The sequence below is a fragment of the Hyla sarda genome, chromosome 3, assembly GCF_029499605.1.
Source record: "Hyla sarda isolate aHylSar1 chromosome 3, aHylSar1.hap1, whole genome shotgun sequence".
Classification (NCBI taxonomy): Eukaryota; Metazoa; Chordata; class Amphibia; order Anura; family Hylidae; genus Hyla; species Hyla sarda.
In genome coordinates, this window is record NC_079191.1 from 418,703,472 (window position 1) to 418,730,378 (window position 26,907).

Consider the following 26,907-nt stretch of genomic DNA (forward strand, 5'->3'; position numbering starts at 1 on the left):
ACCCTACATCATTCACCGGACATGTTCTAGGGGTTCTGTGCATCCATGGGGACACCAAGGCTTACCCCACTGCCCTAGTAAAGCTAGAGACTCCATGTGGACTCGCCTCTCATGAGGTGTGTGTTGTGAGGTCCCTAATGCACACAGTAATCCTGGGAAGAGACTTTCTGTTACTATGAAAAATAATAATGTTGGTAATGCACGCCCTGTTGTTGATCCAGAACCGTTTGACCCGATGCTATGGTTCAGACAGTAGGGGTGACTCAGGAAAATAATGATAATTTACCCCTAGCAGTTCTTGCAGGTGAAACTGAGGAACAGGAAGAGGTGGCTGCTATGCCTGAACTGGGGGTTTCACAGGATAATTTTGGGACTGCCCAGCTCAGAGATCCCACCTTAGTGAAAGCTAGGGAAAATGTTAAGGTTGTGAATGGAGAACCTCAATATCCCGGGGCTGATACAGTGTTTCCTCACATGGCAGTAAACCAGGAGTTATTGTATCAGGTTGACAAGGTCCGTGGGGAGATAGTGGAACAGCTAGTAGTGCCACAGCCTTTTCGTAGAATGGTCTTAGACCTTGCCCACAACCATGTGTTAGGAGGTCACTTAGGGACCGAAAAGATAAAGGAGCGCATCTTTCAAAGGTTTTTCTGGCCAGGTGTACATGTTGATGTAAAGCGGTATTGTGAGTCCTGCCCCAAGTGTCAGCTAACAGCTCCTATGCCCCATTACAGAAGTCCCCTGATACCATTGCCCATCATAGAGGTACCGTTTGAGAGGATCGCAATGGACCTCGTTGGCCCAATAGTGAAGTCTGCCAGGATCCATCAGTATATATTGGTGGTGGTAGACAGTGCCACGCGTTACCCTGAGGCCATATCTTTAGGAAATACCTCCTCCAAGCTTATTGCCAAAGAGCTGTTCCATATGTTTTCCCGTACTGGCATACCAAAAGAGATCCTTACTGATCAAGGGCCCCCCTTTATGTCCAAGGTCACAAGGGAGTTATGTAAGTTGCTTAACATCAAACATTTGCGTACATCAGTATATCACCCCCAAACTGACAGTCTTGTGGAGAGATTTAATAAGACGCTAAAGGGTATGTTAAAAAAGGTGGTTGGGAAGGATGGGAAGGACTGGGACTGTCTTTTGCCTTATTTAATGTTTTCAGTCCGCGAAGTTCCCCAGTCATCCACAGGTTTTTCTCCCTTTGAGCTAGTTTATGGTAGACGTCCACGGGGTCTCCTTGACATTGCTAAAGAAACTTGGGAGCAAGAGTCCACACCCCATAGGAGTGTGATCAAACACATTTCTTAGATGCAAGATAGGATTTCTGCAGTTATGCCCATAGTCAGGGAGCACCTACAGCAAGCCCAGGAAGCTCAAAGCACTTAGTGTATAATAGGTCAGCCAAAATAAGAAGCTTCAACCCAGGTGATCGGGTGTTAGTTTTGGTACCTACTGTAGAAAGTAAATTCCTGACCAAGTGGCAAGGGCCTTATGAAATCATTGAAAAGGTGGGAAATGTGAATTACAAGGTGTACCAACCAGATAAACGTAAGCCGGAACAGTTGTACCACGTTAACTTAATTAAGCCGTGGAAGGACAGGGAGACCCTGACTGCAGTGGGCATACCCCATAGTAAGGCCCCAGATGTGTATGTGTCTGAGTCCCTGTCAAAGTCGCAGAAACAGGAGACCCTGGAGTTCATACAGAGAAATACTGATGTGTTCTCTGAATCGCCAGGGCGTACCAACCTCATAAAGCATGACATTTTGACTGAGCCAGGGGTAAAAGTCATTTTGAAACCTTACCGGGTCCCAGAAGCTCGTAGACTAGCTATATCAGAGGAAGTTAAGAAAATGTTGGACCTCGGAGTGATTGAAGAGTCAAAGAGTGAATGGTCAAGTCCTTTTGTGCTCATCCCAAAACCGGATGGGTCATTACGCTTCTGTAATGATTTCCGGAAGCTGAATGAGGTATCAAAGTTTGACGCATACCCAATGCCGAGGGTAGACTAACTAATTGAGAGACTCGGTCATGCCAGATATTTTTCTACCCTCGACCTGACTGAAGGCTACTGGCAGGTTCCCCTAACCGATAGGGCCAAAGAAAAGACAGCTTTTGCTATGCCAGATGGACTGTTCCATTATGTCTGCCTACCATTTGGTTTGCATGGGGCTCCTGCCACCTTTCAAAGGATGATGGATATTATCCTCAAGCCCCATCGTCACTATGCATCAGCATACCTAGATGACATTATCTTTAGTGAGGACTGGGATAGCCATCTAGCGAAGGTACAGGCTGTACTTAATTCTCTTAGAGAAGCAGGGCTGACAGCCAACCCTAGGAAATGTGCTTTAGGTCTGGAAGAAGCCCGGTACCTGGGGTATATAATAGGTAGGGGCATCATAAAGCCTCAGGTCAATAAAGTTGAGGCTATACACGGCTGGCCACAGCCCACAACAAAAAGACAGGTGAGGGCGTTTCTAGGTATTGTGGGTTATTATCGTCGCTTCATCCCAAACTTCGTAAGTATAGCAGCACCTCTTACAGATTTGACAAAGAACAGTAAGTCTGTCATGGTCTCCTGGAACCCAGAGGCAGAAAGAGCATTCCAGGTGTTAAAATTAACCCTTTGTAAAGAGCCAGTCCTGATCACCCCTAACTTTAAAAAAGAGTTTATTGTACAGACAGATGCAACTGACGTGGGACTAGGTGCAGTACTTACCCAGGAGGTAGGTGGAGAAGAGCATCCAGTCACGTACTTAAGTAGGAAGCTTACACCTGCAGAGAGGAAATATAGTGTTGTTGAGCGGGAGTGTTTGGCCATCAAATGGGCCCTCTAGTCCCTCAAGTACTATTTACTGGGGCGTCACTTTAGGTTAATCGCAGACCACTCTCCGCTAACTTGGATGTCTCAAGCCAAAGAAAGAAATGCCAGGGTCACGAGGTGGTTCCTGACACTACAAAATTTTAGCTTTTCAGTGGAACATAGAGCAGGAAAACTACAGGGCAATGTCGACGCACTTTCAAGAGTTCACTGTTTGATGGCTAAAAATGTCCGATCCCACAGGCTCGAACAGAGGGGGAGGGTATGTGAGACAGTGACAGGCAGAGTTATTGAGGGAATGTATATTTCTCCTAGGATGCTCTCCTATGCTGCTTTAGGCAGCTTGTGGACAGATACGTGTCACCGAAATGCCTGGGTTTCGGTGAAGGAAAACCAAAGTTATGTGTGTCAGTGATACTATGCTACTGGCACATTCTAGTTGTAGTATAGTGGATCCAACCCGCTTAATCCGGGTCGGTTTTTCCTGGAGTGACCAAGTGCCTGGTGGGAGGTCGCTCCCACATACCAGGTGAGGCTGATTGCAGGCTCCATAAACCTGGGTCTACAGGCCTGTGTGGGGCTGCTGGAATGCTAGAACCATGTTCTACTGTTTTGTTTCACGTTCGGGGGCACCTAGTGTGTCACTAGTATAGTTAGGGTCGTACCTTGTTTAGTCAGAGCTCAGCCGAGCAGGTATTTATTTTGTATGTTTAGCCTGATGTTAAGGCTGTATTGTTGTGCTGACACTTAAAATAAACCCAGGCACAGCCTGGATTTGGACTTTACCTACAGTGTCCCTGTCTCCACTTGTGAAGCCCAGGCTGCCAAGCGACATTTGATGCTGTCCCTTTCACAATATATATATATATATATATATATATATATATATATATATATATTTTGTGACAAGGTGGCAAGGAAAGGGTGTATTTCCTTGGCTCACCCTGGACAATCTCTCACCTGCTTCTTAAGTAATGAGGCAGCAGGGAAGGGAGGTGTATATAAGATGGAGACTCCGTCTAATCTGTGCTCTCCCTGGGAAACAGCATGTCGCTATAGGGAGAGACACTTGGACCCTGTTGAGGAAGCACACAGCTGAAGTTGTGAGTGGTCCAAGAAGTGGTGTGAACTGTGAACAGGTTGCAGGAGTCATATGTTTGACTGGCTGAGGGTAGCTCACCAGATAGTAGTCAGGGCATGTTGATATGTGTAGTCAGTGACCAGACGGTCTAGGATTTTATTTTGTTCCTGTGTTATGTTTGTTTTTCCCCTACAACCTGTCTAAATAAAGCTGGCAAGGTGCCAGACTTGCATGAATAACCGTTGTCTGCGGGTTTATTGAGAGAAAGCGTGTCCCGTGGCAAGTGACCAGGATGATCCCGGAGCTAATCCCTGAGACGGAATGTCAAAAAAAAAATATATATATATATATATAACCCAAAGCTAGTTTTGGGTAAAATTTCTAGAATTTCGTAAATGCATTTGTTTTAGTGTTTTACAATCCTCTCAAGTAGGAAGGAAGTTAAATAATAAAATACTTTTTGATAAAAACAAGAAAAATGAACCCATAGCCCTGGCCTCTCAGTGACACTTTTTACACTAGCCTATATTTTAGTTGTAGGGAATAACCCTTTTTTATGTTTTGTTCTGAGTTTCTTTCTCCTGTCTCATGAGGCCTATCTTTACCTTGTTCCATGCCCTCTCTCTGGCTATTAAAGTCAAATTAAGACTTCACCTAGAATATCTCATCGTGTCTCTGGTTTGTTCTGCTAACCAAACATTGTCTCTCCAGTCCTGATCCTCAACCAAGTCCTTATCCTGATTTCTGGTCCTGTGATTAATGGTCTAAAATTCCTTGTTCCGAGTTCTTGGTTCCAAGTTCCTGATATCATGTTTTCTGTTTCTGTTCTCCTCATCTAAATCCCAGTCACACCTTATCCTTTGATTTTGTCCCTGGTTTTATGTAGATAAATCGATCCCCCCACCCATTGCAGCACATCACAACCTGACACACAAGTAGTAGATCTGTGTGATGATGAATGCGCGCACATGTGCTCCGGTAACGTCATCAGGGGGTAGTTTAACACACACAAGACCAAGCAGCCAAGACCCCTTTCAGCATCTGACTTGTGATGTAATGTCTCAGGCTGCACAGCAAGCTGGGAAAGGTCCAAGACAACACTCATTTTGTAGGCTGCAGGAAATGAACTTCCGGGGAAAAGAAAGACAAAGAAATTTTATATCCAGCCACCAAACACAGGTAAGTGAAGTATATTACAAACTAGAATGACTTTGCTTCCCCTATCTTAGATTCAAAGAACCAAAAATCACAGAATACCCCTTCAAGTTAGCTCCACCCAGAATAACAAATAATCTGGTTTGTTTAACACTTTTTGGTCTTCTACTTAATTCCATATGTAATCATTCATAGTTTTCACGTCTTTAAATGGGTTGTTCAGCAATGGGGGGAAAAGAGCTAATTTCTTTAAAAAACAGCACTCTGTCTGTCTCCAGGTTGGGTGTGGTTCTGCAGCTCAGTTCCATTGAAGTGAATGGAACCATGTTGTAATACCACACCCAACCTGGGGATAGACATGGAGCTGTTTTGAAAGAATTTAGCTCTGTTTTTCTATTCCTGGATAACCCCTTTAATATGAATCTACAACATACAAAAGAAAAGAACAGTAAATCCATAGAATGAAAGGTGTTTCCAAACCCTTGACTGGCACTGTACGTTTAGAGGTGCTCCACATTGCTAAGAGTAAACAAATCAACCAACCACAATCAGTACAAGCACATATGAAAGTGATCATTGGGAACCCTAACACCCCTCTGTTCCTCCTGGACAGTTTTGACCTTAGCAATTTTGGACCCATGATTTATTTTTTTAATTTACATTAGATTAAATAGTACAAATAATTTCAAAGGGGTTGTCCACTTTTTATAATGCATGTTTTCTGCAATGATCCTGTAAAAATAAACATAGAACAAATTATCCTATTTTGAAACCCTCAGTTGTAATCTGGTGTTTTATTTCCCTGCAGTGCCTCCACAGGGGAAAAATAGCATTACATTAGAGAGAGAAAAAGAAACATTCTTCATAGATGTTCTCTGCTCCAGCAAACAGTGAGAACCCCAATTTATTAATTCAGAATACCCCAATAGGTTTACTAAAGCAGGTGACCTATTTAAAGGGGTACTCCGGTGCTTAGACATCTTATCCCCTATCCAAAGGATAGGGGATAAGATGCCTGATTGCGGGGGTCCCGCTGCTGGGAACCCCCGTGATCTTGCACACCGCACCCCGCTATAATCAGTCCCCGGAGCGTGTTCGCTCCAGGTCTGATTACTGTCGATCATGGGCCCGGAGCCTTGACGTCACAATGCTCCGGCCCCGTGATCGGCAGTAATCAGACCCGGAGCGAACACACTCCGGGGACTGATTTTAACGGGGTGCGGCGTGCAAGATCACGGGGCTCCCCAGCGGCGGGACCCCCACGATCAGGCTTCTTATCCCCTATCCTTTGGATAGGGGATAAGATGTCTAAGTGCCGGAGTACCCCTTTAAAGCATAATTCCAATAATGTTATGATAAATGAGTACCAAAGAGCACTACTTTTTTCCTAAATTATCTTCATTTTGAATTTGGCACCTAAATACCTTAATGGAAGCGTGGCTCTCTCCACTCCCTTCTGCTCTCTCTGCAGCTCTGTGCGAAATCCGTATCCAGCACAAGACCCGGTGTTATATGATTCTATGGCACTGGGTCTCAAGCTGGATATGGATTTTGCGGGCAGGGAGAAAGAAGAACAGGAACTCCATTGACTCATTTAGGCACCAAAATTAAGATTGTTTTGAAAAATGATGATATTATTTGTCATAATATCATAGGAGTTGCCCTTTAAAGGGGTACTCTGCTGCTCAGTGTTTGCTGGAGCCGGCGCCGGGAGCCGTCACGCCCTCTCCCATAGACTTGCATTGAGGGGCGGGACCTGACGTCATGATGAGGCGGGGCTATGACATCACGAGCTACCGTGCCGGCTCCAGCGTTCGGAAGAGTTTGTTCCAAACGCTGAGCAAAGGAGTACCCCTTTAAGGAAAAGGATATTATAATGACTCACTGTACCAGATATCATTACCTTCTTTTTCATAAAACAAGCCATTAAAAATGACATCGTATGTAATAAGGCCATTGGGCTTTTCAGGTCCTTGCCATTTCAGCTGGACATCCTTTGGCCCGTTTACATTCGCATGGACTGAAACAGTTCCTTCTGGCTCAGATTCTTGAGTATAGACCACAACCTGTTAAGGAAAACAGACACGCTGTCAACACGTACTCTATTAAAGAGTAAGAAAGCATTGGTACACAAGAAAACTCAACAGTGAGTTATTTTTTGCAGTGCGTCATCATTATGGTTTAAAGGGGTTATCCAGGAAAAAACTTTTTTTTATATATCAACTGGCTCCAGAAAGATAAACAGATTTGTAAATTACTTCTATTAAAAAAATCTTAATCCTTTCAGTACTTATGAGCTGCTGAAGTTGAGTTGTTCTTTTCTGTCTAAGTGTTCTCTGATGACACCTGTCTCGGGAACTGTCCAGAGTAGAAGAAAATCCCAATAGCAAACCTCTTCTACTCTGTGCAGTTCCCGAGACAAGCAGAGATGTCAGCAGAGAGCACTGTTGCCAGACAGAAAACAACAACTCAACTTCAGCAGCTGATAATTATTGAAAGGATTAAGATTTTTTAATAGGAGTAACTTACAAATCTATTTAACTTTCTGGAGCCAGTTGATATAAACATTTTTTTTTTTCCTGGAATACCCCTTTAAAGTGAACTTACAATGATTAAATTGTGGACAGAAGGTAGACCACTGGGAGAAGAACTCATGCCAAAGCCAGTCAGGTGGGATAGCATAATAAAAAAATTTTGAGGAAACCAAGAACCGGTTCCTAACAGCACCAGGTACAGAATCAGGATTAAAAGGGAACTCCGGTGGAAAACTTTTTTTTTAATCAACTGGTGCCAGAAAGGTAAACAGATTTGTAAATTACTTCTATTAAAAAAATCTTAATCCTTCCAGTACTTTATATCTGCTAAATACTGCAGAGGAAATTATTTTCTTTTTGGAACACAGAGCTCTCTGCTGACATCACAAGCACAGTACTCTCTGCTGACATCTCTGTCCTTTTTAAGAACTGTCCAGAGTAGGAGAAAATCCCCATAGTAAACATATGTTGCTCTGGACAGTTCCTAAAATGGACAGAGATGTCAGCAGAGAGCACTGTGCTCATGATGTCAGCAGAGAGCTCTGTGTTCCAAAAAGAAAATAATTTCCTCTGTAGTATTCAGCAGCTAATAAGTACTGGAAGGATTAAGATTTTTTAATTGAAGTCATTTACAAATCTGTTTAACTTTCTGGCACTAGTTGATTAAAAAAATAAAAAAAGTTTTCCACCCGAGTACCCCTTTAATCATTCGCTCTGTATAAGTTGCAAAGATTATTTCTTTCTATCTACATTCAGTCTGGAGCATACCTCTGACATTTATCTCATTTTTTTTATTTTTTTTATGCCTACTTTTTTTCGTTAAAAAAAAAAAATTTGAAAAATTCTAACATACTTGAAGTTAAAAATGAAGACACTATTCTGGCAACAGGCCAGGCAAGCTTTTAAGAGTAAATATTCATCAAAGTAGTTGAAGCTATAAAATGTTTGATGGTAATAAACTGTGCATTTCTGTTCCACCATAGAGGCTGTAGAAAAAGTTGGAACCAATTCAAGCAGTAAAACGGAACCCTCTAAGTAGACACAATTAGGATTTAGAATTTTCTTTCAGAGTTCTATGTGTTTTGTGCAGCGTATGACCAGAAGACATGACAGTAACCATTTCCTGGCCTAAAAGGGGGGTTGTATGAAATGAGAATAAACATGGCTGCTTTATTTCAGAAACAGCGCCACACCTGTCCATGGGATGTGTCTCTATTAAAGTGAATGGGACTAAGCTGCGAGGAATATGACACTGTTTTTAGAAGACAGAGGCCATGTTTTCTAATCATTTACATGCCTTTAACCCCTTAAGGACCAGGGTTTTTTCCGTTTTTTGCACTTTCGTTTTTTCCTACATACCTCTAAAAAATCATAACCCTTTCAATTTTGCACCTAAAAATCCATATGATGGCTTATTTTTTGCGCCACCAATTCTACGTTGCAGTGACATCAGTCGTTTTTACCCAAAAATCGAAATGGAAAAAAAAATAATAGAGAGACAAAATTGAAAAAAAATAAAAAACGCCATTTTGTAACTTTTGAGGGCTTCTACGCAGTAAATTTTTCAGTAAAAATGACACCTTATCTTTATTCTGTAGGTCCATACGATTAAAATGATCCCCTACTTATATAGGTTTGATTTTGTCGCACTTCTGAAAAAAATCATAACTACATGCAGGAAAATTTATACGTTTAAAATTGTCATCTTCTGACCCCTATAACTTTTTTATTTTTCCGCATATGGGGCGGTATGAGGGCTCATTTTTTGCGCCGTGATCTGAAGTTTTTAGCGGTACCATTTTTGTATTGATCGGACTTGTTTATCATTATTTTTAATAATATAAAAGGTGACCAAAAATACACTATTTTGGACTTTGGAATTTTTTTGCGCATACGCCATTAAGCATGCAGTTAAATTAATTATATATTTTTATAATTCGGACATTTCCGCACGCGACGATACCACATATGTTTAATTTTATTTTTATTTACACAGTTTTTTTTTAAATGGGAAAAGGGGGGTGATTCAAACTTTTAATAGGGGAGGGGTTAAATGATCTTTATTCACTTTTTTTTCACTTTTTTTTTGCAGTGTTATAGGTCCCATAGGGATCCCTGAAGAAGCTGCTTTCCCGCAGCGAAACGCTTTGCATCTTGGGAAATAAACTACCTCGATTTTATCTGATCTCCATTCCTTTTGTATCCTGCACCACGTGGAGCCGGCGTTCTTCTTGAAGCCAGACCGATAGAAAAGGTAAAAATGGTGTCCTGGACTGTGGTTTTAGCAGGAGCTGGTGTTGCTACAAGTTGTCCTGGACTCCTGACAAAGTCTCAGAGGAAGAGAGGCTAGTGAACTCCTGCACCACGTGGAGCCGGCGTTCTCCTTGAAGCCAGACCGATTGAATACCTTGCCTATCCGGAGGGCTGTGGATACACTACCTCTTGATGCACTTACCATTGTTGTGTATGACGTTACACAACCAAATCCGGTGAGCTGCTGTCTTATTTCATTTTTATACTGAGTATCTCTCTTTACACCCAAGAAGAGCTCTCCCTTTTCTCCCCTTTAGACCATTTTAACCTGACATCTTCTCTGGGAGCGGAAAGAGGAAATAGATGGCAACTACCATTTGGGGATAAGTTGTGCAAGGGCCCCACTGCAAGACACCAGGACCCAAGTAGGCTTCTGGCCAGGCCTAGTACTGTGTGGCTGGTGCAACACAACCCCTCAAGACCTCTGCCCTCCAATGGGAACTGAAGCCAGGTTGGAGACAAGTGGATATAGTTTTTTGCAACTCTTAGCCATATACAAGGACCAATACAAGCCGTATGCAAGGACTTAATATAACAGCTATAAGCCAAAAAGCTGCAACCTTCTCCATGGAGAAACCCAGGGTATTAGCCACATCACCAAGGGCTAGCGTAAAGTGGACTGACTCCAGCTACCCTAGGAAAGCCAACATAGTTTTTCCTATCTCCGACCTCATCCTTGCATGTAATTATCAGGGGGAGCAAAAATGCTTTTATTTTTTAATTCAAAAATGTTTCTATTTCAAATACGTTTTCAGAACAGTCCAAAAAGAATAGTCTGTACAAAGCAAGTAAAAAATTTTTTTGTAAAGAAGTATGCTTTACACCCAGAATGCTTTTGACTCAGATACTACACAATCTGTGCCCCAAGTAAACAACTTCACCCCCACAATTTGTGCAGCCCCTACCACTGTATCAGCCTAGGGGAGTATTTGAGGACAAGTGGAAACACTCAAGCCACTGTGACCACTATAAACTCTATCATGACCACCAAGGACAACTACCCCCTTCATGTCAATAATCCCCCCTGTGCCTCTGGTCACTGCACACTTAACCTTCAGAAAGCTGTAAATCAAATATATCTTTTGTAAATTATCCCATAAAAACCAGACCCTAGTGGTAAGTGATTAGCTTCAAAGTCTCCTCCAAATGGGGTTATTCTCTGTTGTATGTTTGGTGCTCAGAATTTTGTCAGAGCTCGGTTGGTCAATCTGAATCTTCATAGAGCCCTGTTAAATATCCATGTCACTAGACTGCTTTCTAATTTGGGTAATTGCTGTGGAAACCATGACATCATTGGTGATGTCATGGTTTCTATTAAATGATTTACTAACCCCAAACTGACCAGATCTACTTGGGCCTCAAAGGGGTTGTCTGGCTATTAAAACATATCCCCTATCCCCAGGACAGGGGATAAGTGTCTGATCGTAGGGGGTCTGATTGCTGGGATCCCCTGTGATCTCCAAAACAGGACCTCTCTCTTACCTCTGAGTCCTCTGGCCCCATTTTCCGAAACTAACTAGTCTCAGTAGTGACGGCCTGTTCTTCCAATCACCAACTGAGGCAGGACTTCTCCGTGGCCAGTGATTGCCTGAGACCAGTACATTTCGGAAGGTAGCGGCCGGAGCGTTCAGAGGTAAGAGACAGGCCCCTTTCTAGAGACAGTGTTCCCAGTAGTTAAAGGGATTATCCAGCCAAAGACATATCATCCCCTATCCAAAGGATAGGGGATAAGATGTCCAATCACAGGGGACCTGCCGCTGGGACCTCCTGCAATCTCTGTGCAGCATCCGCATTCTATGCAGGGCTGCGTCTCCAGTCTTGGAAAACTCTTTGTTTCCGGGACTGGAGACGTGACATAATGCCATGCCCCCTTGTGACATCACACCATGCCCCCTCCATTCATGCCTATGGGAGGGGGCATGACGGCTGTCACGCCCCCTCCCATAGACATGAATGGAGGGGGTGTGGTGTGACTTCATTAGGAGTATGGCGTCACGTCACGTTTCCAGTCCCGGAAACAAAGAGTTTTCCAAGACTGGAGACGCAGCCTTGCATAGAACGCGGGTGCAGCTCTTTGTCAGCATAACCCCTTTAAATACCCCTGATCACCACCCATCCCTTGATAAGACACTTATACCCTAACCACAACACTAGTTTTTTAATTTTTGCATCTTCGCACAATTATTTTGTATACAATCTGTCTTTGCATGAAAAAAATTATGTTATTTTGCTGCCCTTTAGGGGTGCATAAAAAATGCTTTGCATCACTGCTTTTGGTGTTATTTGCTTTATTGTTCACTTTTTATATTAAATAAGTTGTTAATTAATTAATTTGTCAGGTTATAATGGTTGGGTCCTGATAGTAGTTATTTTATTTTTGTTATTATTTAATGGGTGCACAACAAAAAAAAAAACTGTATATCTTATTCCAAATATTAATATTATACATTTTTATTACACTTTTTAAGACTTTATAAATCCCATTAACAATAGGTTTACAGCTCTTTTCGGGCAGGTTTATATGTGAGCATTAGTTGATAGGTGCCAGTTTTTTTGTCATTTGACAGTAACAAAATATCTTAACAGTCTGAGCGTTTTTAGGACTCCCAAGAACCTGCAAATGTCTTACCTTTTCACCTAAGGCACAGCCTTTTGCAGTACAAGCCTGGAGCCTGAAGGAATGTTTACTCCAGGGAGCCAAGCCGTCTACAAAATAACTTAGACGTGAAGAGTTCTGCATTAAGATTCCATCCATGTACAGCCCATAAGATGTTATAACACCTAGAAAAATAACAGTAAAATTAAATCTTACAGTAAAGACAAAACAATAACATATCAGTATATAATAAAGGGGATGATAGCGGCTCCGATACATTTTACTTCTGCTCATTAAAAACAATCTGTTCATTTCTTCTCTGGTTTCAGCTTTGTCTTTCATTCCTGGCAGTTATTGCAGATTTCATAATACATCATATAAACATGTTATATACAGTATATATCTACGGCTTTATATCTAGACACAGTCATGCTTTCGGCTGTTGCAATAAATCTGAAAAGATGAAAAGAGGCCATGTACTATGGATGTATAGCTGAAAAGTAAGAAAATTAAAGATTTTGCACTTGCTGTAATTTATTCCTAATTCTAATTAAATCTATAACTTAGTAATATGTTGTTATCCCAAATTGCACTGGCCTCAGGGTATTTTTGTATATTGAATCCTGACAGGAAGTTGTGGAGTTTGTTCATTGTCAGTGTGGTGTTGTCTCAGGAGGTGTGGCTGGATCTTGACTGTGAGCTCAAGCCCCACCCCCTGATATACATCATCATCTCTGATTAGTCCCCACAGTCTACATCATCATCCTACTCTCATATACACGTATATATCTTTATTGGGACATTTAGGGAGAATGAGATGTGTTTGAGCAATGCCGCAGGCAGAGAAGCAGACAGGAAATGAATAACAGGTGCTACAACCTGTAAAATGAGATGTTCTGCAACAGCTCTGGGCTGGGAACTGGAAGGAGTTCTGTGGGAGGGAGTAGGCAGGGTTAGAGGACTGCGGTGAAGAGCTGAGGGAAAGCAATGCATTCTGGGAATTGTAGTGCACAGCAAATGCTCAACCAGGAAGTGTAGCCAGGAAGTACAGGACTAAGGCCGCACCAAAATAAATAAAGCTACTTTAGAGCTTTGAGATTGGAGTTAGCGCTGCGGTATTTACTGAAAGGTGAACTGAAGAGAGGAGACTCTACAGCTTTAAACCATACACTGCGTGCACAACATACTATGGATAACTGAACCATATGGGATTGTGTTTCCTTCTCATTTCTTAAATTTTGCCATTCTGACAATGCCACTCCCTGCCGACAGTGTTTCCTATTCTTCATCCAGTTGTTTGGTAAGTGCCCGCTCAACCTATCACTAGATGAGGCTATGAAAACGTAGCCTTACTACACCTTTAGCAAATTTTGCTCTGCTAAATCTGTGTTAAGAAGTTAAAGGGAAAAAAAAATCATATCAACTGGCTCTAGAAAGTTAAACAGATTTGTAAATTACTTCTATGAAAAAATCTTAATCTGTATGCTCCAGAGGAAGTTGTGTAGTTCTTTCCTGTCTGACCACAGTGCTTTCCGCTGCCGCCTCTGTTCGTGTCAGGAACTGTCTTGAGTAGCAACAAATCCCCATAGCAAACCTCTCCTGCTCCGGACAGTTCCTGACATGAACAGAGGTGTCAGCAGAGAGCACTGTGGTCAGACTGGAAAGAACTACACAACTTCCTCTGGAGCATACAGCATACAGCTGATAAGTACTAGAAGGATTAAGATTTTTAAATAGAAGTCATTCACAAATCTGTTTCATTTTCTGGCACCAGTTGATTTGGAAAATAAAATGTTTTCCACCGGAGTATCCCTTTAAGGTACCCATACACACGGGATAGCTGTCAGTCATTTGTTCGGCTGATATCTTTCCCGATCCCTGCATACACTTGAACATTCGGTACGGCCAGGCGTCCGTGTGTTCTAAATGGAGACAGGAGGGGTAATTTTTCCTTAATAATATGTAAACTTATAATATTAATGATAAATAGTAAAAATAAATATATAAAATAATTTATTTAGAGTCTTAATCTTCTGCCCAGGTGTCTCATGATAAGTACGCCCAATGATGGCAGTAACAGTGATCTAGTATATTTACTAACTTGCTTTCCTCCTGATTGTCAATGCATAGGCTAGGGCGCCATTATTATCCCGAGCCGCCTATTTTCACAAAGCAATGATCCGGGGCTCCCGTTAACTTTGATCAAAAACACAAACCCTTTTTAGCCATTGAATAAAACAGTAATCCGCGCGCAGATAATTTCTCTTCCAGCTAAATGCATGTCCGTACTTCAGTGCGTTTCAAGGGCGCGAGGGTTATATCAGTCAAAGCAACCTTACAATATATTTGGGGAAGTTGAGCAGATTTTTATTTCATAGCCTACTTTGTATGCGTATGCACATATGAATTAAGACAAGGACATGCAAGATATATAGCAACCATTTCAAAGCCTCATATGCTAAAACTAAGAAAAATATCAATCTGCCTTTCACTCTCAAAATTACATTAAGTAAAACAATGAAAGCGACTTCCTAAACTGTCCCTGAAAAACACATAGGACTTCAAAAAAATATCATAAATAATTCAGTGGGGATCCCAACCGTACGATATACTGAAAAATAAAAATACTCTATACAATATCTTGGTATACAGTTTTGTTTTTTCTAATACAGGGGTCAATTTTAAGCATTATCATACAAATGTGAATTAAGAATTGAAAAAAGAAAACTTTAACAAAAAATTATCTTGCATTTTTATTGACTGGATTACCGTATATACTCGAGTATAAGCCGAGTTTTTCAGCACGATTTTTCGTGCTGAAAACACCCCCCTCGGCTTATACTCGAGTGAACTCTCCGCCCTCAGTGGTCTTCAACCTGCGGACCTCCAGGTGTTTCAAAACTACAACTCCCAGCAAGCCCGGGCAGCCATCGGCTGTCCAGGCTTGCTGGGAGTTGTAGTTTTGAAACCTCTGGAGGTCCGCAGGTTGAAGACCACTGCGGCCTTCGACATCATCCGATGGCTGCCCGGGCTTGCTGGGAGTTGTAGTTTTGAAACATTTCGAGGTCCGCAGGTTGAAGACCACTGTATCAGACATTGACAAGCGGTGATGATGAAGGTGGGGGGAGGGGGGGGGGGGCTGATGACATGTGATGATGATGACAAGGGGATGATGAAGGGGGGGTGTGGGATGATGACAAGGGGATGATGAAGGGGGGGATGGGATGATGACAAGGGGATGATGAAGGGGGGTGGGATGATGACAAGGGGATGATGAAAGGGGGGTGTGGGATGATGACAAGGGGATGATGAAGGGGGGGTGTGGGATGATGACAAGGGGATGATGAAGGGGGGGTGTGGGATGATGACAAGGGGATGATGAAGGGGGGGGTGGGATGATGACAAGGGGATGATGAAGGGGGGGTGGGATGATGACAAGGGGATGATGAAGGGGGGGGATGATGACAAGGGGATGATGAAGGGGGTGTGTGGGATGATGACAAGGGGATGATGAAGGGGGGTGGGATGATGACAAGGGGATGATGAAGGGGGGGGTGTGGGATGATGACAAGGGGATGATGAAGGGGGGGTGGGATAATGACAAGGGGATGATGAAGGGGGGGTGTGGGATGATGACAAGGGGATGATGAAGGGGGGGTGTGGGATGATGACAAGGGGATGATGAAGGGGGGGTGGGATGATGACAAGGGGATGATGAAGGGGGGGTGTGGGATGATGACAAGGGGATGATGAAGGGGGTCAATAACTTTTCCTGGGATTTTGGGGTGAAATTAGGGGCCTCGGCTTATATTCGGGTCGGCTTATACTCGAGTATATACGGTAGTCTATTTACTATAATACTATTATCATTTTGAGTTTGTATTGACTGAATGAGTCTTTTTGTGCATATTCACACACAGCATCGGCAAGCACATGGGGGAGTTTTTTTTGCATATCATTTTTCAAGTCACTTTTGTCGCAGTTTTTTTTGGCAGAAGTGCACATAATTTATCATATAGCCTCTCGATTGTGTGATAAATAATGCGTAAGTCCGCCAAAACTAACAAAAGTACTTGAAACACCATGTCTAGCATTCTAAAGCACGTTTCGGGCACCAGTGAGGATGGTTTACAATTTTGGATTATTTTTATGCTTTGCTGTGTAAAATTTAGACTTTTTGATTATTCGCTAATTATAAATTAGTGACCACTGCATCCAAAAGTGTGTAACATCCAGACCAGAAGACCAGACCGTAGACCAAAAGAAAGTAAAAAAGTGATAAATTCCCTTTTTTTTCCCCCTTTTTTTTAAGTAAATAGGCTGGTAGCAGAATTTTCTGCTACAAACTTGCTATGTGTGAACTTTATATTAATGTAAAAGGGTACTCCGGGTGGAAAACACTTTTCTTTTAAGTCATCTGGTGCCGGAAACTTAAACAGATTTGTAAATTACTTCTATTAAAAAATCTTTACCCTTCCAGTACTTTTAAGCAGCTGTATGCTACAGAGAAAATTATTTTCTTTTTGAATTTCTTTTTTGTCTTTTCCACAGTGCTCTCTGCTGACACCTCTGTCCGTGTCAGGAATTATCTAGAGTAGCATAGGTCTGCTATGGGTATTTTCTCCTGCTCTGGACAATTCCTGATACGGGCATCGGGTGTCAGCAGAGAGCATTGTGGACAAGACAAAAAAGAAATTCAAAAAGAAAAGAATTTCCTCTGTAGCATACAGCTGCTAAAAAGTACTGTAAGGGTAAAGATTTTTTAATAGAAGTAATTTACAAATCTGTTTAAAGGGGTATTCCAGGAAAAAACTTTTATATATATATGTCACGATGCCGGCTGGCAGGTAGTGGATCCTCTGTGCCAGAGAGGGATTGGCGTGGACCGTGCTAGAGGATCGGTTCTAAGTCACTACTGGTTTTCACCAGAGCCCGCCGCAAAGCGGGATGGTCTTGCTGCGGCGGTAGTGACCAGGTCGTATCCCCTAGCAACGGCTCAACCTCTCTGGCTGCTGAAGATAGGCGCGGTACAAGGGAGTAGACAGAAGCAAGGTCGGACGTAGCAGAAGGTCGGGGCAGGCAGCAAGGATCGTAGTCAGGGGCAACGGCAGGAGGTCTGGAACACAGGCTAGGAACACACAAGGAAACGCTTTCACTGGCACTAAGGCAACAAGATCCGGCGAGGGAGTGAAGGGGAAGTGAGGTGATATAGGGAAGTGCACAGGTGTAAACACTAATTGGAACCACTGCGCCAATCAGCGGCGCAGTGGCCCTTTAAATCGCAAAGACCCGGCGCGCGCGCGCCCTAGGGAGCGGGGCCGCGCGCGCCGGGACAGGACTGACGGAGAGCGAGTCAGGTACGGGAGCCGGGGTGCGCATCGCGAGCGGGCGCTACCCGCATCGCGAATCGCATCCCGGCCAGAGGCGGTATCGCAGCGCCCCGGGTCCGTGGAACCGACCGGAGCGCTGCAGTGAGAGGAGTGTAGCGAGCGCTCCGGGGAGGAGCGGGGACCCGGAGCGCTCGGCGTAACAGTAGCCCCCCCTTGGGTCTCCCCCTCTTCTTGGGGCCTGAGAACCTGAGGACCAGACTTTTGTCCAGGATATTGTCCTCAGGTTCCCAGGACCTCTCTTCTGGACCACAACCCTCCCAATCCACTAAAAAGAAGGTTTTCCCTCTGACCTTTTTAGATGCTAAAATTTCTTTAACGGAGAAGATGTCCGAGGAGCCGGAGACAGGAGTGGGGGGAACAGATTTGGGAGAGAAACGGTTAATGATAAGTGGTTTAAGAAGAGAAACATGAAAGGCATTAGGAATACGAAGAGAAGGAGGAAGAAGAAGTTTGTAAGAGACAGGATTAATCTGGCGCAAAACCTTAAAAGGACCAAGATAGCGTGGTCCCAACTTATAGCTAGGGACACGGAAGCGGACATATTTGGCGGAGAGCCATACCTTGTCTCCAGGGGAAAAAATGGGAGGAGCTCTTCTTTTCTTATCCGCGAATCTCTTCATGCGTGAAGAAGCCTGTAAGAGAGAATTTTGGGTCTCTCTCCATATGATGGAAAGATCACGAGAAATTTCATCCACAGCGGGCAGACCAGAGGGCAAGGGGGTAGGGAGGGGGGGAAGAGGGTGACGGCCGTACACCACGAAAAACGGGGATTTGGAGGAAGATTCAGAGATTCTGAAATTATACGAGAATTCGGCCCAAGGTAGAAGATCTGCCCAGTCATCCTGGCGGGAGGAAACAAAATGTCGTAAATAGTCACCCAAGATCTGGTTAATTCTTTCTACTTGTCCATTGGATTGAGGATGGTATGCAGAAGAAAAATTTAATTTAATCTTGAGTTGTTTACAGAGAGCCCTCCAGAATTTAGACACAAATTGGACGCCTCTATCCGAGACGATCTGCGTAGGCAACCCGTGAAGACGAAAAATGTGTACAAAAAATTGTTTAGCCAACTGAGGCGCTGAAGGAAGACCAGGAAGAGGGATGAAATGCGCCATTTTGGAGAATCGATCAACGACCACCCAAATAACAGTGTTGCCATGGGATGGGGGTAAGTCAGTAATAAAATCCATACCAATCAGAGACCAAGGTTGTTCGGGGACAGGCAGAGGAAGAAGAAAACCAGCGGGCTTCTGGCGAGGAGTCTTATCCCGGGCACAGATAGTGCAGGCTCGCACAAAGTCCACCACATCAGTCTCTAGAGTCGGCCACCAATAGAAGCGAGAGATGAGTTGCACAGATTTCTTGATGCCCGCATGACCTGCGAGATGGGAGGAGTGACCCCATTTGAGGATTCCGAGACGTTGGCGTGGAGAAACAAAGGTCTTTCCTGGAGGAGTTTGCCTGATGGAGGCTAGAGAAGTGGAAATCAGGCAGTCAGGAGGAATGATGTGTTGCGGAGAGAGTTCAATTTCAGAAGCATCCGAGGAACGAGAGAGAGCATCGGCCCTAATGTTCTTATCAGCAGGCCGAAAGTGAATTTCAAAATTAAATCGGGCAAAGAACAGAGACCACCTGGCCTGACGAGGATTCAGCCGTTGGGCAGACTGGAGGTAGGAGAGGTTCTTGTGATCGGTGTAAATAATAACTGGGAATCTTGATCCCTCCAGCAGATGTCTCCATTCCTCAAGTGCTAATTTAATGGCTAGAAGCTCTTGATCCCCGATGGAGTAGTTCCTCTCCGCCGGAGAGAAGGTCCTAGAAAAAAACCCACAAGTAACAGCATGCCCGGAAGAGTTTTTTTGTAGAAGGACAGCTCCAGCTCCCACTGAGGAGGCATCAACCTCCAATAGGAAGGGTTTAGATGGGTCAGGTCTGGAGAGCACGGGAGCCGAAGAGAAGGCAGACTTGAGTCGTTTAAAGGCGTCTTCCGCTTGAGGAGGCCAAGACTTGGGATCGGCATTTTTTTTGGTTAAAGCCACAATAGGAGCCACAATGGTAGAAAAATGTGGAATAAATTGCCTGTAATAATTGGCGAACCCCAAAAAACGTTGGATGGCACGGAGTCCGGAGGGGCGTGGCCAATCTAAGACGGCAGAAAGTTTATCTGGGTCCATTTGTAGTCCCTGGCCAGAGACCAAGTATCCTAGAAAAGGAAGAGATTGGCATTCAAACAGACATTTCTCAATTTTAGCATAGAGTTGATTGTCACGAAGTCTCTGAAGAACCATACGGACATGCTGGCGGTGTTCTTCTAGATTGGCCGAAAAAATTAGGATATCATCAAGATATACAACAACACAGGAGTATAACAGATCACGAAAAATTTCATTAACAAAGTCTTGGAAGACAGCAGGGGCGTTGCACAGGCCAAAGGGCATGACCAGATACTCAAAGTGTCCATCTCTGGTGTTAAATGCTGTTTTCCACTCATCCCCCTCTCTGATGCGGATGAGGTTATAGGCGCCTCTTAAGTCCAATTTAGTAAAGATGTGGGCACCTTGGAGGCGATCAAAGAGTTCAGAGATGAGGGGTAAGGGGTAGCGGTTCTTAACCGTGATTTTATTAAGTCCGCGGTAGTCAATGCAAGGACGTAGAGAGCCATCTTTTTTGGACACAAAGAAAAATCCGGCTCCGGCAGGAGAGGAGGATTTACGGATAAAGCCCTTTTTTAGATTCTCCTGGACGTATTCAGACATGGCAAGAGTCTCTGGGGCAGAGAGAGGATAAATTCTGCCCCGGGGTGGAGTAGTGCCCGGGAGGAGGTCGATAGGACAATCATAAGGCCTGTGAGGAGGTAGAGTCTCCGCTTGTTTTTTGCAGAAAACATCCGCGAAGTCCATATAGGCCTTAGGGAGACCGGTTACTGGAGGAAGCACAGAGTCACGGCAAGGGTTACTGGGAACCGGTTTTAGACAGTCCTTGGAACAAGAGGGCCCCCAACTCTTGATCTCCCCAGTGGACCAATCCAGGGTTGGGGAATGAAGTTGAAGCCAGGGAAGTCCAAGGAGAATTTCCGAGGAGCAATTGGGGAGGACCAAAAGTTCAATCCTCTCTTGATGAGATCCGATGCTCATTAGAAGGGGCTCCGTGCGGAAACGTATGGAACAGTCCAACCTTTCATTGTTTATACAATTGATGTAAAGGGGTCTGGTGAGACTGGTCACTGGGATGTTGAACCTGTTGACGAGAGAGGCCAAAATAAAGTTTCCTGCAGATCCAGAGTCCAATAAGGCCACAGAAGAGAAGGAGAAGGCAGAGGCAGACATCCGCACAGGCACAGTAAGACGTGGAGAAGCAGAGTAGACATCAAGGATTGTCTCACCTTTGTGCGGAGTCAGCGTACGTTTTTCCAGGCGGGGAGGGCGGATAGGACAATCCCTCAGGAAGTGTTCGGTACTAGCACAGTACAGGCAGAGGTTCTCCATGCGGCGTCGTGTCCTCTCTTGAGATGTCAGGCGAGACCGGTCGACCTGCATAGCCTCCACGGCGGGAGGCACAGGAACAGATTGCAGGGAACCAGAGGAGAGAGGAGCCGAGGAGAAGAAACGCCTCGTGCGAACAGAGTCCATATCTTGGCGGAGCTCCTGACGCCTTTCGGAAAAACGCATGTCAATGCGAGTGGCTAGGTGAATAAGTTCATGAAGATTAGCAGGCATTTCTCGTGCGGCCAGAACATCTTTAATGTTGCTGGATAGGCCTTTTTTAAAGGTCGCGCAGAGGGCCTCATTGTTCCAGGATAATTCAGAAGCAAGTGTACGGAATTGTACGGCATACTCGCCAACGGAAGAATTACCCTGGACCAGGTTCAACAGGGCAGTCTCAGCAGAAGAGGCTCGGGCAGGTTCCTCAAAGACACTTCGAATTTCCGAGAAGAAGGAGTGTACAGAGGCAGTGACGGGGTCATTGCGGTCCCAGAGCGGCGTGGCCCAAGCCAGGGCTTTTCCAGACAGCAGGCTGACTACGAAAGCCACCTTAGACCTTTCAGTGGGGAACTGGTCCGACATCATCTCCAAGTGTAATGAACATTGGGAAAGGAAGCCACGGCAAAACTTAGAGTCCCCATCAAATTTATCCGGCAAGGATAGTCGTAGTCCAGAAGCGGCCACTCGCTGCGGAGGAGGTACAGGAGCTGGCGGAGGAGATGATTGCTGGAGCTGTGGTAGTAACTGTTGTAGCATAACAGTCAGTTGAGACAGCTGTTGGCCTTGTTGCGCTATCTGTTGTGACTGCTGGGCGACCACCGTGGTGAGGTCAGCGACAACTGGCAGAGGAACTTCAGCGGGATCCATGGCCGGATCTACTGTCACGATGCCGGCTGGCAGGTAGTGGATCCTCTGTGCCAGAGAGGGATTGGCGTGGACCGTGCTAGAGGATCGGTTCTAAGTCACTACTGGTTTTCACCAGAGCCCGCCGCAAAGCGGGATGGTCTTGCTGCGGCGGTAGTGACCAGGTCGTATCCCCTAGCAACGGCTCAACCTCTCTGGCTGCTGAAGATAGGCGCGGTACAAGGGAGTAGACAGAAGCAAGGTCGGACGTAGCAGAAGGTCGGGGCAGGCAGCAAGGATCGTAGTCAGGGGCAACGGCAGGAGGTCTGGAACACAGGCTAGGAACACACAAGGAAACGCTTTCACTGGCACTAAGGCAACAAGATCCGGCGAGGGAGTGAAGGGGAAGTGAGGTGATATAGGGAAGTGCACAGGTGTAAACACTAATTGGAACCACTGCGCCAATCAGCGGCGCAGTGGCCCTTTAAATCGCAAAGACCCGGCGCGCGCGCGCCCTAGGGAGCGGGGCCGCGCGCGCCGGGACAGGACTGACGGAGAGCGAGTCAGGTACGGGAGCCGGGGTGCGCATCGCGAGCGGGCGCTACCCGCATCGCGAATCGCATCCCGGCCAGAGGCGGTATCGCAGCGCCCCGGGTCCGTGGAACCGACCGGAGCGCTGCAGTGAGAGGAGTGTAGCGAGCGCTCCGGGGAGGAGCGGGGACCCGGAGCGCTCGGCGTAACAATATATATCAACTGGCTCCAGAAAGTTAAACAGATTTGTAAATTACTTCTATTAAAAAAATCTTAATCCTTTCAGTACTTATGAGCTTCTGAAGTTAAGGTTGTTCTTTTCTGTCTAAGTGCTCTCTGATGACACCTGTCTAGGGAAACGCTCAGTTTAGAAGAGGTTTGCTATGGGGATTTGCTTCTAAACTGGGCGTTTCCCGAAACAGGTATCATCAGAGAGGACTTAGACAGAAAAGAACAACCTTAACTTCAGAAGCTCATAAGTACTGAAAGGATTAAGATTTTTTAATAGAAGTAATTTACAAATCTGTTTAACTTTCTGGAGCCAGTTGATATACAAAAAAAAAAAAAAGGTTTTCCCTGGAATACCCCTTTAACTTTCTGGCACCAGTTGATTTACAAAAATTGTTTTCCACCAGAGTACCCCTTTAAGTTTGAAAAATAATTATAATAAAGAAGTAAAATACAAAAAAGTGTCATTAAAATTCAGATTTTCAGATTTGAAAAAAAAAAAGAAAAACAAACAAACAAAAAAAAGCTTTATGATCGTTGACAATTTAATTGTAAAGTATTGTTTGACATTGATATACATTAGATTTTTTCTTCTTAATTTTGCTTGGAATACAGTTTTTGGTGCAGCTTTTTAGGCCATGCACATTTGTGGAAAATGCAAAAAAGGTGAGAAGTATTGTATATGACCAGCTTTCTAGTGGCTTGTATACACTAGTAGCTTTGGCTTAAAAAAAACAAAACAAAAAAAAAATGAATCAAAAACTGTATGCTTCTAGCTTAAGGCGAAGTTCACTCATTGTAAAATTTACCAACATATCTTACATATATTTTTGTCCACAATATAATGGATTTTTTTGCAGCAGTTATTTTTTTTATTTATTTTTTTACAGATTTTGGGCTAAAATAATAACAATAATTAATCATGATTATTATTATAATTATAAAATATGTCAGTAAAGGGCTCATTCACACAGTCATATTACCAAATAATAATGCAGATGGGCAATCTAATGTTCTCATTATTTCATTTTTGGCTGATTTTAACCTTTTTTTTGTGTGTGTGTTTTTATAAAGATTAACAATTTTTTGCAGTGTTGATGAAATACAGATGTAAAAAAAACTAAAACAAATAGGCATATGAGATCTATGCAAGAATGGAGTGGATGTTTTTAAAATCATCTTGTTAACTTCAATGTGTTTTGAAAAAGCAATGGTCCCAAGAGTGCAAAATAATAATAATAATAATAATAATAATAATAAAAAATAAAAAGCAACCAAAAGGATACAAAAAGAAACATTGTTCATACTGCATTTCGTATGTTTCTATAGCCTTTAAAGGGGTAGTCCAGTGGTGAAAAACTTATCCCCTATCCTAAGGATAGGGGATAAGTTTGAGATCACGGGGGTCCGACCGCTGGGGCCCCCTGCGATCTCTCTGTACGGGGCCCCGGCTCTCCGCCGAGATAGCGGGTGTCGACCCCCGCACGAGGCGGCGGCTGACACGCCCCCTCAATACATCTCTATGGCAGAGCCGGAGATTGCCGAAGGCAGCGCTTCGGCTCTGCCATAGAGTTGTATTGAGGGGGCGTGTCGACCTCCGCACGAGGCGGGCTGTCGGGGCTCCATACAGGAGATCGCGGGGGCCCCAGGGGTCGGACCCCCCGCGATCTGCAACTTATCCCCTATCCTTAGGATAGGGGATAAGTTGCTCACCACTGAATCACCACTGGACTACTCCTTTAATAAATCTGGCCAAACAAAAAGTGCTGAAAACCTTAATGGAAAAATGTTCTTTTTGTTTAAAGAAAATGTATTAAAAAAAAGTGTCTTTACAATAAACAATTCAATAAAATAAAACCTTAATCCTTTCACTTCACTGGATCAGCAGGGATGCCAACCTTATCACCTTTATTGCCACAGACCACTAGGTACATAAAAGTTAACTTCCATAGAAGTTTTACTTCCACAGACCACCAGGGATAAAATGATTAAGCCCCTCTCTGCCATAGACCACCGTGGATACAGACAACACACTAGACCTGGATGCTGTTTAATACTATTTGCCCGGATTCTACGTAGTTCAGTATATTTTGTGGCCCTGCTATTTGGATCACAAGTTACAAAGTCTTAGGCCATGTTCACATGGACAAAAATGTGCGGTATGTGTGCGTTTTCCAGGCAGACACTCCACTCATTTGAACAATCCGTCAGGTGCTAGGCCTGCTTGGAAATGCACCATCCCATAGACGGCAATGCATTTCTGAGCAGAATCCGCTGAAAGAATAGACTAAGCTAATCTTTCAGTGGACGCAGGAATCAGAATTTCCATGGCAGAAACATCTGCTGCAGAAATTCCACCCTGTGAACAGTGTAGTAGAATTTCATTGAAATCAATGGCATTTGCTGCAGCGGAATGTCCATGCAAAATATTCCGGCACGAGAGTGCATGGATAAGGAATTCTTATCAATTTGTAACGCCAGTGCACGGTTAGCCCATACACAGTCCAAGGTGGAGACAGCTTCTCCTGGGCCAGACACGGGGGGCTAGGAAACACCAATGCCAGGCTACGGATAACTGTCTTTATTGAGGCAGGTGCAGATGGTATAACACACATTATGGAGCAGAGTAGAAGGGATGCAGGGTAACCCTTGGGAGCCCTGTTGCTTTTCTGGGACTTATGGTGCTTTTAACCCTCTTAATTGATATAGACTTTCGATTTTAGAATGGAAGATATCCCACGCTGACTAGGGTTCTGACAAGGTCCAAGTACTATCACCACCAGGGCTTGACTCACCGCTGTACAGGGGAACACTTGCAGAATGGCAAGGCTGACTTGAGAAGATACTTTCCCTCAGGATTCTCCACACATGTCTTCCACCTCCTTTCCACACTGTACTCAGCACTACTCTGGAAGTAAACTCCAACTGGGGCAACTCCTCCTCCCCTACACTATTTACCAGATAATTTGGGGGTTCCCATTGGGCAGACAGGATCACATGATTAGCACTGCATTTCTTATTTAAAGGCACAGTACATAAATAACATAATGAATGTAACAAATATAGTGCATATAATAAAGTGCTTGAACATAATGAACACAGTAAACATTTTCACAGTGGACCCAACACAAGAGCAGCAGGCATGAGTGAGGAGATCTGCAGTCCACAGGACAGCCTTTGGTGCTGGGACACCACACAGACATTCCGCCATGTGAACATAGCCTTAGAGGATACACTGCCAGTGATGCAGCTGAACATTTAGGTGTGGCCCATAGCCTTGAAGATCGGGGGGGGGGGGGGGGGGGGTAGATGAACTTTTGTACCAGGGTCCACAACCCTATAGCTTCTCCCCTGTCTACACGTACAATTAGCTGTAGAAAAGTAATGTAATGTACAATGCATTTTTCTGATCAGATGTTTACAATCTGAGGCTGTTGTGACTCTTGTCACTGCTGCATTATTTAAGATAAATGTTAAGCTTCTTGCAAATGGATTTTGTCACACTTCGTTCCTTAGAGATGCCGTCTTCAAAGAACATGGGCATTCTTCTGCTCGGTGCTTATTGCTACATAGGAAATGATTTACTGCTAAATTCACGGCATTTCATTTCATTTAACAAATCTTATTTTTGATATGGTTTTATCAGTTCTGATAGCAAAGTGCTTATGATGAAACCTAAAACAAAAAATTCCCAGTAATAAGTGCCCCCTTAAATTGTCAAAATATACCCGCAGGTGGAGCCCCAAAGGGGTACTCCACTGCTAGACATCCTATCCCCTATACAAAGGTCAGGGGATAAGATGTCTGATCATGGGGATACCGCTGCTGGGGCCCCCCTGCCATCTCCCGCAGCACCTGGCATTCTAAACAAACGCTGGGTTCCTGAGGCAGTGGTCGTGATTTCACGGCTACACCCCCTGG

The 26,907-nt window shown here is 44.2% G+C and overlaps 1 protein-coding gene across 3 annotated transcripts in view; it reads right to left on the reverse strand.

Moving 5' to 3' along the window:
- Nucleotides 1–26,907, reverse strand: part of USH2A (usherin) — a 1,021,568-nt gene that overhangs the window by 459,569 nt on the left and 535,092 nt on the right. For all 3 annotated transcript variants that reach the window (XM_056568336.1, XM_056568335.1, XM_056568334.1), the window contains 2 exons: nucleotides 12,546–12,697; nucleotides 6,973–7,135 (listed from right to left, as the gene is read on the reverse strand). In XM_056568336.1, coding sequence (XP_056424311.1) covers nucleotides 6,973–7,135; nucleotides 12,546–12,697 — 315 coding nt within the window. The remainder of the gene's footprint in view (nucleotides 1–6,972; nucleotides 7,136–12,545; nucleotides 12,698–26,907) is intronic.